Here is a 15,349-nt window from a genome sequence, read left to right as displayed (position 1 = left end):
GATCGTTTTTTCGGCGCCGGCGTAAAAAAAACGCCTTGGAACGCCGCGTTGGGGGCGTGGCTCGAGATGCTCTTAGCACCGCACTGATGGATCGCACCGCGCGGCTACACATGTTGCACCCTCGGTCGGCCAGAGATCAGTTGTACGTCAGCTCGATTGATCGCTTTGATGCTGCACGCAAAGGTATAGGGCTTAATTCAGCATGCATGCACCCAATCTTTCCGGCCGCTGCAAAATTGCTCACCACTTTCGATTCAGTTAAGCGTCCTCCTGTTGCTTTCGGTATGCATTAACTAATCTATGCGCTGTTCTGAAAAAAGCAGGGTACGTACCCGAGCACGCATCGATGAATATCACAATGGTCTGACTTGCATCCACCCAACTAAAATTTTGGGACTAATTAACTACACAAGCTATTTCAACAATTATGCGGTTAGCCTGTGGTCTGTGGATGCAGGCATACTACATGGTGTACAAGGCCGCACACGTTTTGCTCGTGTGCGTCACCCCTGAGCCTGAATTTTGTCATACCGTGAGGACTGATGAGGAGATGGTTGCAGTTGCACTGATGGGTGGCTAGGGTTAGAGCATCTACAACCAGACGTCCTATATTTATTTCAAACGTCGTCCGAGTGATCTGGCCGCTATCTATATAGAAAAAGGGTATCCAATAGGACCGAGCAAACAGGGCCCAAAACGTTTGGTTGACTGACACTCTCCATACCCGGCGCATCAGATGGATATGAGGACGTATGTACGTGCCTACTATGTAGGACTGATCGCAAGGGCCTGCGCCAAATCGTTTGAAGACGTCTCTCTTCTTAAGTGACCAGTCATGTTCCTTTCCTCTTTTCTACCTAGTCCGCACGACCGCCATCGTAGCTTCGTCGTCATTGTTGCTCCGCTGCCATCCCTAACCCACAACACTGCCACTGGAGGCCCCAACCCATAGCGCCTCGAGCCCTCGACCATGCCGTCACCGGACGCCGCCCCGGTAAGTCCAACTCTTTCGTACATGCACCTCACACTCTATGTGTTTGATGAAATGTTTGAGCTGTTTTTTTTTGGTATTTTGTAGGTCTTCGATGGATTCATTATCGAATGATGGCTATGGAAACATGGACCTTGGCGAATTCATATAGAGTTCATCGAATCGTCGGATACGAACGACGAAGATGTTGAAGTGATGATGATAATGATGAGCATCCAAAAACAAATGGATATAGAAGACAAGCATGTACTGAACTTCAGGGTTCGATAAAAGGGCCGGAGAGTAGTTCCCTGGGATAGGGTTGCCAGCGGATGGCTTCTGTAGTACGGACTACTTCACTGAACCCAACATACCATGAATGTTTCTATCGATGCCGCTTCCGGATGAGCAAAATTTTGTTCAATTTTTCTTGCGTGAAGTGACAATCACATATGCCACTTCTCAATGATCTTGTGAAGTATATGTCGATTCATGTTGAAAATAACTGAAATATGCTTCCTATGTCTCAATTATGCATGATAAACAAATCTTTTGTTTGGACTATGTATTCTTATATACGAATAGTTTGTATTCATGTGCGCTACTCATTTTTTGTGTATCATGATTGACGTGCATGTGTTTGCATGGATTTGAGTTTTTAGAAGTAGAGTTTTTTTTTTGAAACGGAGGCAAAAGTTTTGCCTCATCCATTAATTAAGAAGAAGAGAGCTGCCTAGTTAATTTATGGAAAACCAGGCAAAAACCATCACAACCATGCTCAAAAGCACGACCCCATTCACATGTGAACTACTCCCGAATCATGGAGCCACGGGACCGAAGCACCCAACACACTACTACTACAACCCACAACATATGGGTCCCTGTACTGTAAAAGAAAACCAATCGACATAATGCAACTCGAGGAAAACACATCGACGAAAACCACCCCCATGACCGAGCACACATCTGCAACTCAGAAAGCCGAGAACCATCCATCATGGAACCATTTGCGCCTCCCCTCTAGCGCTATCCTTCTTGCTTTTGCTCCTGCAAGATTTCTCTTTGAGGATGCCAGATCTAGAGTTAGCGCCACCCTTCATGTGCTTCTCCCTCAAAGCTTTTTCCTCCAAGAGGCATCCAATCGTCTTTCCAGAATTTTCAGAGTCCAGGTTGGCTAGGAATTCACAAATCTTGGTGGCTAAAAGGACACCAGGATTAGGCACCAACACTCCGGCCACAACAATTTTATCAGCCATAGGAACCACACCTCCAAAGGGTTCAAGCGATCACGTGTTAGCCATGTCTGGACCATCACCCTCCACACATGCATACTCCGACTGACTAGGCTCCAACCTGGAGCTCGAGCAACGGGGACATAAGAGGCACAGTCGGGAGCCTGCAAAGAGCAGCCTCCACGCATGCCACAGTCCCACCGGCTTCAGCTTGCTCCTCCATGGGCAGAGACGAGACCAGAACAGGGGTCGCATCCCTAAGGTGCACAACAGAAGCTAGGACCTCAGACGAGCAGCTAGCCACATCACTCTCGATAAAATCCTCAACACCAGCAACATTCCCAACAGAACCTGCAACATGCATCTCAGACGACTGTGGCGAGGCCGGCGAGTAGCCCAGCTGGCCAACAACAACCTCCATTCGCTCCAAGTATCCCAAAGTAGAGTCGTCCACCCCTCCAAAGCAGTCATCATGTCATGAAGGGGTCGGACCACCTCCTCCAAACGTGAGACGGTCAAGGCCTGCATCTCGGAGCGCAACACTTCCATCTGAGCAGCAAGGAGAGGTTCAAGCAATCCCAAATCAGCAACAACAGAATCGCTGGGATTCTCCACCGCCGGAGGGGCAACAACCGAGGCCCAGGTGCGTCGATGCGGATGTGGAGATCCATGAGTCGAGCTGCTGAAGTGGCGAGGAGCCTGGCAGCCCGGCAGGTCCCTCGAATGACACGGTGAAGCCGTAGGCGAGCGAGGACGGAGGCGGCGACCTTCCACTATTGGCTGGCGCGAGGGACAACCACGTTCACGATGGCCTGGGAGGCCACATGCCAGGCATCTGACAGGACCGCGACAATCAGCGACGAGATGCTCCGGCGCCAAGCAGCAAAAACAGAGGCCGTAGGTTCTTCTCTTGAACGCGAGGGAGCTGGCAGTCTCCATCCTGCGTGGCGGCCCTGGTGCCAACTCCTGCCGCGGCCGCTGGCACTGACGGCCCCCCACCTTCACCCATGGTTGCTCCAATGTCGCCTCAGGAGCAACAGCAGCCGAAACACACACACCGCTGGAGCATAGCGGCTGCTGCAGGGGGGGGGCACAACGGCGTTGATGGCACCGGCGGGAGGAGCCAGAGCGCCCAGCACGGCTGGAGCATCTGCTGCCGACGACGCGGAAGCTGGGCAAGGAGCCGGAGAGGTGGCCGTCCGGGCCAGGGAGTTCGCCGCGCCCGGCGCAGCCGTCGCAGCTCCCGCCGTCGATGACGCAGAAGTCGAACGAGGAGGAGCGCGAGAGGCGGATGGGGCTGGGGCGGCCGCGGCCGCCGCCGACGCAGAAGCCGGCATCGGGCGTGGCCGAGGAGCCACAGCGGAGGGAGCCGCCGAGAGAGGACGCCGAGGGGATTCTGGATCTGGTCGCGGCTGCCCAAGGGGAGGTCGGAGGAGGGAGATCGGGACAGCGCCGCCGCGCGCTCACCCTCCGCCCGCGAGGCCGCCTGCCATGCCCTTTTTAGAAGTAGAGTTGTGGTTGCAAATTGGAACATTAGAGGGCAGGACGATGCTGTCCGCGGTCGCATCGGACTCATATATAAAAATACATAGTCCAAACAAAAGATTTGTTTATCCTGCATAACTGAGACATAGGAAGCATATTAATCTCGCCACAGTGTGAAGTAGTCCAAACAAAAGATTTGTTTATCCTGAACATTATTTGCCCGATCGTAGATGCTCTTGTCTGAATTGTTCTTTTGCTCATTACAGTTTGAACCGTGCTATATGTACGACACTTCACGTACGAATTCTATCCGACAGAGCAGATCAAACCGTATGTCAGTTGGACTCTAAGTCCAGCAACGGTTGGATGTTGCATCGTACCAAATCGGACAAGTCATGCTTGTACGTGTAGTAGTTTCGTTACAGTTTCGTTTAAGTTTTGCGATCAGCTCGTTCAGTGAATCCTGGAAGAGCAACGACTAGTTTCATCCCCCGCAAAAATAAAAATAAAAATACGACTAGTTTTGTCGTTGAGCAAATTAATCTCGCCACCAACGACCCATCCAGGCAACCGATCGAGCTTGGCGCCCATGAAAATGGTTTGTAAGCGGGCAAAGAACATCGTAGTCGAAAGCAACGGAGCTTTGTTGACGTATAATGTGCTGCCTATTCTCTTCCATCAGATCGGTTTTTTGGTTGCATTGGCTAGAGCATGCATTTCTACATGGTATCGGAGCCAAGAGGTCTTGGGTTCAAGACCCGGCTGGCGCAATTAAATTGCAGCTCACTTTCGGTCCATATTTAGGCCTTGGGAAACCACACGTGAAGGGGAGTGTTGACGTATAATGTGCTGCCTAGTCTCTTCCATCAGATCGATCTTTTGGTTGCATTGGCTAGAGCATGCACGTCTACAAGCTTGAATCCTGCGGCGGGAGGGTGCAGAGGAAGAGGAGCGGGAGCAGAAGGATGGAGCAGCGAGAGACGGCCATCGTCGTTTCTTTTCTGTTCTTGCGGGTTGTGGATCCGTGTGCCTGACGACTGCTTATATACACGACCACCACGACCTGCCACGGTGCACAACACTCAGGGTCTACAACTACAAACCTCGGTGATCTTGTCAACTGACTTTATTGTGATCCGTACTTCTGCCACATCTGTGTAAGTCAGCTGGAGAGAGCTCGAGAGATTATTATGGGAAGGGCGTGGCTACGATCTCAGTAAATTGATATTTAATTAAGTCTTAATCAAGTGACATACCAAATACTTCTATATTTCTTTACGGAGGGAGTAAAAAAGAATAAAGAGATATGTGAAGAAAAAATTGCACAAATCTCAATGTAACATCTCATAAATATAGCATCCACTGAGACATATGCAAGTGTCATTCGACTGAAATTTAGCAAACAAGTTATGGGAACATATCTACACAGACGAAACAAAAGACCTACATTTTTAAGCAACAATGTCCTTACAAACATATTCATACCGAACAATAAAATTAATTCAAATCCTTGACTGCGCCGAAGTCTTCTTTCTTCCATATCCACCGGCAGGTGTGCCACGCACATAGCACGATGCCGCCTCTGAGGCTCCCGTCTCAGCGGAGTAAACTTTTTGAAACTCAGAAACTTGTAGAAGCAGTGGCCGGGAAGTCGTCGAAGCAAACCGGCGAACGCTGACGACTAAGATCTGCAAAGCACCGCTGGCCCGGAGAAGAAAATATCATTGAGAGCCTATAGAAACTCTGAGGACAACAGAAGGTGTCCGAATCAAAATGGACCCACTGAAACCTAAACCGAACGGGTCTTAGAAGACCTGTCACCCGTCAAAAATACGTTCCACACGCTCTCCGTCGAGGGTAAGCACATCAAAGGGACGGGAAAAAGAGAGGGGGATATTATTCCTACGCTAGGACAACACAGCCACTTTGTTGTACCAGCCGAACTCACAACATTTCAAAACAAAACCTGGGAAAAAATTTGAGCTATTTACCCAAAACCACCACACTTGGGGCTAGGGTAATAGTTCGGTACCAGATTTGAGTCAGGTCACAAAAAACCACCAAAATTGTGTCTAATCTGTAACGGAGAGCACTGATTGTCTGATTTGCTCGAGAAAACAGCAAAACTGACTGGTTGGGCCCACCTGTCAGGCTGAGTTGGCATGCCTATGTGGACAAAAAATCTGACGTGGACGGGGAACCCACCTGTCAGCGTCACATGTTTTCCCCTTTTCTTTTTTATTCCCCATCTCTAGCTTTCTCTTCCATGCCACATCTTTCTTTGCTCCGGCGAGCACACTGCCGTCCTCCTCCCCCCTCTTTCTCCTGGCCCTAGCGGCGGCGGCCACCTATCTCCCCCTCCCTCGTCGGCACTCCATGTAGAGGCAGACAAGTTGCGGCTGCCCTGATGATCCCCCGACGCCACCTCCCTGAGCTCGGGCGTGCGGGCTCACAACAATGGCCGGTGGCACGGCGTTGACCGCGGCAAGGTCACTGCGGTGGATAGAGGTGGACCATATGGATGCAAGCATCCCGACGGCGAGCTTGCTCTGGGCGCGGGCGACCTCGCATCGTCGTTGCCATTGCCGGCGGATCCGCGGGCCTCCTCCTATCCCGGCGCAAGAGCGCCCACCACGTCGGCGCTCCATGGCTGCTCCATGCCTGCCCCGCCGGTGCTCCATGGGGAGGTGGACGAGCTTCCGACGCTCCCCATGACCACCGGCACCACACCTCCCGGAGCTCGGGCACGTGGGCGCACGACCGTGGCTGCTGGCAGGATGGTGACTACGGCGAGTCGCCGCAGCAGAGGAGGAAGGACCACGTTGACGGGCACAGCTGACCTTGAACGGTGCGACGCGTGCGGCGGCGGCGCCGCGACCGGTGACTCCTGTTGACCAGCATGGAGCTTCTGCTGGTTCTGCGAGGAGAAAAGCGTCGTCCAGAACCTGTTTGACGAAATGCCCATACGAAAAAGGAGGTGTAAATAAAAATGAAAAATGAAAAATGGAGGCACCGACTCAATGACATGTGGGTCCCATGTCCACCTCGACGTATTTGTCCACATAGGCATGCCACGTCAGCCCGACAGGTGGGCCCAACCTGTCGGTTTCGCTGTTTTTGCGGCCAAATCAGCCTATCAGTGCTCCGCGTTACATGTTAGGCTTCGAACTGGTGGTTTTATGTGACCTGACTCAAATCTGGTACTGACCTGTTGTCCAAGCCCCAAGTGTGGTGGTTTTGAATAAATAACTCAAAATAATTACCCATTGTCGTTTGTATGAACAGATGTTTCGGAAAGCCGGGTAGACCTCTGGTTTATTGATAGAATTAGCACCGCACCGATCGATCGCACTACGTCAATTCGATTTATCGCTTGATGCTGCACACAAGGGATATGGCTTAATTTAGCATGCATGCACCTAATCTTTCAGGCCGCTGCAAAATTGATAAGAACTTTCGAGTCAGTTAAGCGTCCTCATGTTGCTTTCGTTACACATTAATTAATCTTTGCACTGTCCTGAAAAGGCACACACGCGTCCATCAAGATCAGAATGGTCTGATTTGCATCCACTCAGCTAAAATTAGGCCTAATGAACTACTCAAGGTATTCCAACATTTAAGCGGTTGGCCTGTGGATGCAGACATACTACATGGAGTTCAAGGACGTGCACGTTTTGCTCGTTTGCGTCACCCTGTGCCTAAGTTTTGGCCACTGTTTTCCAAAAATGGATAATAGGCGGTGCGACGGCGCCGCTCCTGGTTGGTGGCGGCGGACAGACGTAGAGCGCACTCTGAGAGAATCTTGACTTGATTTCACGGGCCAACACTACTTACATACATTTTGGCCAGTACACTACAAGCTCCAATGGTCATCGTTATCATACCGTGAGGACCGAGGAGTAGGGTCATTGACCGGACAGAAAAACGTTGTCCAATTGAACCGGACAAACACGGCTCCACGTTCAGGCCGACCGACGCTGTTATACAAAGCTCATACCTGGGGCAGATATAGGAACATCCGGACACGTCCAGTACATAGGACTCGCAGCAAGGACCCGTGTCAAATCGCTTGAAGATTACCCTCTCCTATCCAATCTATCCCGTTTCTCTCCTCTTGCACACCTCGTCCGCACAGTCGCCACCGTAGCTCTGCCATCATGCTTCGCCACCGCCCCTAACCCACAACACTTGCACCAGAGACCCCAAACCACAATGCCTCTATCCGTGCGGGCATCGGACGGCACCCCGATACGTCCAACTCCTCTGGACATACACTTTGCAGTCTATGTGTTCAATGAAATACCCGAACAGTTCTTTTATTCTTTTGATCATTTGTAGGTCGCCGATGGATTCATCGTCGGATGATGGCTATGTAAGTCACAGACCTTGGCGAATTCATATACAAAGAGTTCATCTAATCGTTGGATTGGACGATGAAGATGCTGAAATGATGATGCTAATGAGCATCAAAAAAGTAATTGAGAAGGAAGAGGAACACGTATTGAACTTCAAGGCTTCGATAAAAGGCCAAAGAGTTATTCCACGTGATAGGATCGTTGACGCACGACTTCTATATGTACTACTTCACATTGGATTGAACATATCATGAAGGCTTTTTTTCGACGCCGCTTCCGGATGAGCAAGCTTTGTTCTTGCGCATACTGACTACCGTGGAGAAGGCTAATGACAACTTTAAGCTGAGAGTAGATGCATCGACAACTTTGACATGAACATGCGCGCTTGCAACTTCTCAATGATTTTGTGGAGTATATATGGATCCATGCTGAAAATCACTGAACTACACTTTTTATGTTTCAATTATGCACTGTGAACAATTTTTATGCTTGGATATTTGGACTATTAATTTTATGTAAGAATAATTCGTAGTCACGTGCGTTACTCATTGTTTGTGTGTGATGCTCAGTGTGCATGTGTTTGCATGCATATGAGTTCCAGAAGTAAGGTTACAAATGCGAACATTTGAGGACCGGGCTGACGCTGTCTGCAGTCGTGTCCACGGTTTGCCCAGTCTGGTTGTGGATGCTCTTAAGAGAAATGTCTAACAACTCCCGGGTGCCTCTACACCCTCATGAACAGTAAATTCATATAAAATTCAAAAAAAAATTTAAAAAATCTAAAACTTTCAGGGATCAAAGACTGTCAAAGGTTTTGATGTTCCTGCAAATTTTCAGCAACAAATAACTTTCGTGGAGCCCTCACAAAAAAAAATCACTGCTCAAAAATATACATAAACTTTGAACAATGGGTTTGTTTTTTATTTGGGTGCTCTTTGAATGTTATTTTTGGCTAAAACTTTCAAGACCATCAAAAGTTTCATGATGTTCGATGTCCCAAAGTTTCAGATTTTTTGATTTTTTTTGAATTTGTTTTGAATTTACTGTTCATAGAAGGTGTAGGGGCACCCAGGTGCTGAAATCCTATCTCTGCTCCTAATGGTGCACCTAGTCACCAACTGTGCTCAGCTCAGTTCATACGTGTCTCAACTCTCAAGTGTGCTTATGCTCATTACAGTATTGCATTTTAAGTTTTGTGTTTAGCTTGTTCAGTGAATCCTGGAAGACCAACGACTAGTTTCGTCCGTCGTCCAACAAGTTAATCTCGCCACCAACGACCCATCCACCTGATGGAGCTCGGCGCCCATGATGAACGAAAATCGCTATGTCATCGAGCAAAGAACATCATTGCCGAAAGCAACGGAGCATGAATCCTGTGGCGCGCCGACTTGCGACGTTACCCATTTAGAAAAGCCACCGGATTTTGTAGTATTTTTTCGAGGCCATTTTTTTACGATCAAAGGATCTAAGCTCCCAATTTCATTTGCATAAACAACCACCAATTTCATTTGTAGCATTTTGTTCGAGCCTAGCCGTCATCTACTCATTATCACTTCATTGTTGCTACATATCTTTATTTGTAGTGTATATTTTGTACGCAGTACTTTGCAGGAGCCCCTAACCGTTCGTTCGATGCTCTTCCTCTTGGCTAGGCAGAGCGGTGTTGTTTGCTTGCCTCGTCACCCGTCACTTCCACTCCTGCGTGTCGCAGGGGGAGCAGGCTTCTTGGGCGATGTCGGTGATCTGGACGCCGGTGTCGTAGACCTCGCCGGCGTGCCACTGGCGCGGCAGGACTTCATGTTCGGCATAGACCCACGCCCCGTCGTACCCGCCGGTCACCACCGCCCTGAGCTGCAGCGGCCCCGGCGGCGCCAGCCTCGTGCTCCACGCCGGCCCGTGGTCGTGTGTCAGGGACGTCCAGCTCGACGGCGAACCGACCTGCGTGACGTCGACCTCGACGATGTCGGTCTGGCCGCCCTGGTAGAGGATCGTGACGGCCAGCTCGCTGGGCGCGCGGCTCCGCTCCTCCACCCGCAGTGAGAGGTTCTTGCCCTCGTACACGCACGGCACCCTGCACATTCGCGCCAGCGTTGACAATCTTGAGTCTAGCTCTTTCCAACCTCCATGCTCCGAGTCAAATGGAGTCTTGTATGAATTTATGACGGCAGGAATGCTCGGCGGGTGCTGTTTTTATTTGTTCTTACCTCTTGTACTCGACGTCGACGGCGCCGAGCTTGGCGAGCCGCCCAGCCATGCCGGGGCGGGCCATGGCGGCGAACGCCGGGCTGCTCAGCACGAGGTCGGTGTCGTTCGTCTTCGTGCTGGCGCGGTCGGTGACGACGACCTTCACGCCGGCGGTGCTGCAGAGCTCCTCGTCCTTGCACCGCACCTGGAAGCACGCGCCGCAGCCGACGCCTTGTCTGTACAGGGCCGGGCCCGCCCCGGCGAGCAGGTCGCCGTTGAGGGACGCGGCCGCCGCGCCGTACCCGCAGGAACCGGCTGCAAGACACGACAATCGAACAATCAGAATCATGCATGTGCCATGTCTAGGAGATATGTATGCGGGTGTATGAATCGTACCGGCGAGGGTGAGAGAGGGGGCGTAGTTGGCGGCTCTGGTGCGGTGCACGCAGCGGTCGCAGGCGGAGGCGGGCGGCGGGAAGGTGGAGAGGAAGAGGAGCGGGAGCACAAGGATGGAGCAGCGAGAGACGGCCATCGTCGTTTCCTTTCTTTTCTTGCGGGTGGTGGATCCGTGTGCCTGACGACTGCTTATATACACCACCACCACGACCTGCCACGGAGCACACCACTCAGGGTCTACAGCTACAACATCAGTGTTCTTGTTAACTGACTTAATTGTGATCCGTTACTTACCTTCAGGCACAACAGTATAATCAGGTCAGCTTAGAGAGCTCGAGAGATTATTATGGGAACATATCTACACAAACGAAACAAAGATTTTATTTATTCTTTTTGAGAAAAGGCCTACATATTTTAAGCATCATATGTCTATACAAACACATCCATAGAGGAAAAATAAAATTACATTCAATCCTTGGGTGTGCTGAAGTCTTCTTTCTTCTATATCCACCGGCAGGTGTGCTGCGAGCATAGCTCGATGTCGCCTGTGAGCCTCCGTCTCAGTGGAGCAAACTTTTTAAAACCCAGAAACTTGTAGAAGCGGCAGCCCGGAAGTCGTCAAAGCAAACTAGCAGACGCCGACGACTACGATCTGCAAAGCATCGCCACCCCGAAGAAGAAAACACCAATAAGAGCCTGTTAAAACTCTGAGGACCACAAAAGGTGGCTGAATCCACATGGATCCATCAAAATCTAAACCGGACGGATCTTGAAAGTCGAAACTACATTCCACACGGTCTCCGTCGAGGATAAGCACACAAAGGGATGGGAAAAGAGAGGGGAGATATCTTACACTCTTAAAAAGTTGATCCCAATTCTCTCAGCGTGCAAAGTGTCCACCTCAACATCCCCACTAAGCCATGCATTTAAATCTTTTCTCCAACTAAGCTATGCAAAATATGTCACATAAACAAACTTATAAATTACAATTATTTTTCTATTAGTCTATGCATGCAATGTTGCCACATCATACATGATGTAAGTCATTCTTCACATTTTTTGTTCTAAATTATATTTTAACAGTAATTCAAAAGCTTTTATTCTATTTTAGACACTTTTTTAATTGATTTTGAAGCTTATATTTGTTTACATTAGATTTAGTTATTTCTTAGCAACTACTCCCTCCGTCCCATAATGTAAGACGTTTTTTGACATTAGTGTACATTATGGGACGGAGGGAGTATTTATGTACTTTTCACAAAATTACTACAGCAATGCGGGGGCCATCATCTATTTATTCCTAGACTAGAACAACACCACCACTTTGCCGTACCAGCCAAACTCGAAAGCTTTCTAAAGAAAACCTGAAAAGAAACATACCCATGTCGTTTGCACGCACAGATGCCTCGGGAAGCCTGGTAAGACCATCTGGGTTATTGGCAGAATTAGCACCGCACCGATCGATCGCACTACGTCAATTCGATTTATCACTTGATGCTGCACGCAAGGTATAGGGCGCTTAATTTAGCATGCATGCACCTAATCTTTCAGGCCGCTGCAGAACTGCTCACAACTTTCGATTCAGTAAACCGTCCTCCTGTGTTGCTTTCCTTACGCATTAATTAATCTTTGCACTGTCCTGAAAGGGCACAGTTTGGACTGAACACGCGTAGAACAAGATCAGAATGCTCTGATTTGCATCCACCCAAATAAAATTAGGCCTAATGAACTACACAAGCTATTCCAACATTCATGCGATTAGCGTGTGGATGCAGCCATACTACATGGAGTTCAAGGACGTGCACATTTTGCTCATTTGCGTCACCCCTGTGCCTGAATTTTGGCCACGGTTTTCCAAATATGGAAAAATTGTTACGCGGTGCCACGGCGCCGCCCCTGGTTGGTGGCGGCGGGTATACGTAGAGCGCACTCCGAGAGAATCTTGGTTTGGTTTCACCGGCCAGCACTACTTACATACATTTTGGCCAGTATACTACAAGTTTCATTGGCCATCGTTATCATACCGTGAGGAGTAGATGGTTCAGTTGCATTGATGAGTGGCTAATGTTAGAGCATCTACATCCGGACATCTCATATACATTTTAGACGAACGAGCGGCCTAAGGGCATCTTCAACGTTGACCCGCAAGTTTTCTTCCGCATCCGTCCACAGCCAGGGAGACCAGTCTACGGACATGGATGCGGAAGCGGCCGTCAAACGCTGCCTGCTTACATTTCAACAACTTCATGAACCAACCGGACGAAATTCGTGCAAACACGGTCGATTTCATACAAACCGGACGACATTCATGCAAACACGGCGGATTTTCATTAGATTTCGAACATTTAGAACAAAAAAACCATTCTAACTTGACCCTAAACCTGTCGGACGGCGGTGGCCGGCGTCCAAGCCCTTCTCGTCTTGCATCTGCCGTCTCCATGAGCACCGGCAATAAGACCGATGAAGTGAAGGTGCGGTCTGCGGTGAGGAAGAGTAGAACATAGGAGATGGACTGGCCCGCATGGGACACAAGGCCTTGCCGCCTCCCTCTCCCTACTCATCCTTGGAGGAGTCCGCGCCTTGTCCGTTGCAGGTGGACGTGAGATCCATGATGGAAATGGCGGCGCCCGCGCTCTCATCGTTCCACGCGGCCGCCCGATCGTCGACAGTGCGTAGGAGGCGCAACTGGCGTTGTTCTCGTCCGCGGTCGCCTGAAACTGCCTCATAGATCACACATTGCTCCGTGACGCAGTTGGGGTTTGCCACAGATATGGCCGCCATGGCCTCCTCGCTCGCACGCTCGCCGTCGATTTGGCCCTCCGCCAGCATGTGCTGCTCTAGGAGGAACATGTTGTACCGATGTTCCTCCTACGCCCGCTGGAATGCCGACATAGGCAACGACGTTGGCTGCTCCTCCACCAAGGTGGCGTTGTAGTGCACCTGCGCCTGCTCCATGGTGAAGCCGACATGCATAGGCGCGGGCTCCGCTGCCGTGTCGTCAGAGCTCGTCTCCATCATGGGGTCATCCTCGTCGTCGGAGACCTGGAGCGAGCTGGCCGGCGCAATGGCCTCGATCCGCCTGGCACGACGGCTCTGCCAGGTGGCCACAATGGTGGTCACCTCGTGCTTCATCTCCGTCAAAAGGCTCTCCCACAGAGCGTTGCCGCCTACATTCATGATGGATGTGGTGCAAGGGAGGGGGATGTTGAGCAGCTTGTGTTGTTCTGTGGAGTTATCCGAGTGTGGCCGCCTTGAAATAGCGGATTCCAGTGAGGCTAGGCGTCCGGGTGGGTCAATGCGCGGCGCTGGAGTGTGTTTCTCGGCCAACGAGCCTTCTTACTGATAGCATATAGACGAACGGGGCATTGAACAGGCATGGTAGATATCCTTCCCGTCCTGTCCAATAACGTATCCCCAGCATTGGACAGGTGCGGACAACAGGGACGCGTCGCGGGCGGCGCCCTCGGTTGGCACACCGCTTCAACAGCGGGACGAGTGAGAGGTTGCGTCTGCTATGGGCCGACTTCAATGTGGAGTGGTCTCTCTACACGGCATGAATGCAGGCACCTAGCGCTGGGCGGGAGAGCATGCGGGTGAGGGACGGGGGGGGGGGGGGGGGGGGGGGGTTGGCCAGGCTGGTCAGAAGTAGGTGTGTCTATTATCCGGGCTCCCGCAAATCCCGCCAACGTTTGTCTCCTGTTTGTGGGAGAAAGTGCGTCTGGACCATCCTACAAACCGATGTAGGACCGTGTTGGATGACACAACACGTCCGGACCACATGGTTCAGACGTATGCAGGCGGTTTAAGGGTCGGCGTTGGAGATGCCTTGACGGGTCACTGACCGGAGCGTTATCCAATAGAAGCGAGAAAACACGGTTCAATGTTTGGACTGACCAACACTCTTATACATAGCTCATATCTAGGGCAGATATCAGGAAGCCCGGACGCGCCACCTATGTAGGACTGGCAGCAGGGGCCCGCGCCAAATCGCTTGAAGATGACCCTCTCCTTATCCAACCTGTCCTGTTTCTCTCCTCTTTCCCGCCTCATCAGCACAGTCGCCACCGTAGCTCTGCCGCCATCGTTGCTCCGTCACCGTCCCAAACCCACAACGCATGCACTGAAGACCCCAACCCACAATGCCTCCGAGCATTTGGCCATCGGACACCAGCCCAGTACGTCCAACTCCTCCGACATACACCTCGCACTCTAAGTGTTTGATGAAATGTCTGAACAATTTTTTTGTGCTTTTGATCATTTGTAGGTCACCGATGGATTCATCGTAGAATGATGGCTATGGAAACACGGACCTTGGCGAATTCATATACAAAGAGCTCATCAAATTGTGGGATTTGGACGACGAAGATGCTGGAATGATGATGATGATGAGCATCCAAAAAGAAATTGAGAAGGAAGAGGAACACGTATTGAACTTCAAGGGTAAGATAAAAGGGCCGGAGAGTTATTCCCCGGGATAGGATTGCCGACGCATGAATTCTTTACACGGACTACTTCACATTGGACCCAATATATCATGAAGGTTTCTTTCAACGTCGCTTCTGGATGAGCAAGCTTTGTTCTTGCGCATAGTGACTGCTGTGGAGAAGGCTAATGACAACCTTAAGCTGAGAATAGATGCATAGACAACTTCGAGATCAACATGCGCACATGCAACTTCTCAATGATCTTGTGAGTGTATATGGATCCATGCTTATAATCACTTACCT

The 15,349-nt window shown here is 50.5% G+C and overlaps 1 protein-coding gene across 1 annotated transcript; it reads right to left on the bottom strand.

Moving 5' to 3' along the window:
- Positions 1-9,508: 9,508 nt before the first annotated feature.
- On the bottom strand, positions 9,509-10,772 carry LOC123089413 (expansin-like A1). The gene is made up of 3 exons (XM_044511098.1): positions 10,623-10,772; positions 10,247-10,541; positions 9,509-10,113 (listed from the first exon to the last, which is right to left on the bottom strand). Exons 1-3 carry the CDS (start codon positions 10,756-10,758, stop codon positions 9,729-9,731), a joined length of 816 nt encoding a protein of 271 aa, XP_044367033.1. The 5' UTR covers positions 10,759-10,772; the 3' UTR covers positions 9,509-9,728.
- Positions 10,773-15,349: the final 4,577 nt, after the last annotated feature.

Source organism: Triticum aestivum, chromosome 4B (assembly GCF_018294505.1).
Source record: "Triticum aestivum cultivar Chinese Spring chromosome 4B, IWGSC CS RefSeq v2.1, whole genome shotgun sequence".
Lineage (NCBI taxonomy): Eukaryota > Viridiplantae > Streptophyta > Magnoliopsida > Poales > Poaceae > Triticum > Triticum aestivum.
The sequence above is the reverse complement of the archived record's forward strand: the minus strand, read 5'-3'. Positions and strand labels throughout refer to the sequence as shown.

Coding starts and splice junctions, on each gene's coding strand:
- LOC123089413 (XM_044511098.1), bottom strand. CDS start 10,758: ATGGCCGTCTCTCGCTGCTCCATCCTTGTGCTCCCGCTCCTCTTCCTC. Junction 10,542..10,622: donor CCCCTCTCTCACCCTCGCCG/GTACGATTCATA, acceptor CGTGTCTTGCAG/CCGGTTCCTGCGGGTACGGC. Junction 10,114..10,246: donor GTCGACGTCGAGTACAAGAG/GTAAGAACAAAT, acceptor GCGAATGTGCAG/GGTGCCGTGCGTGTACGAGG.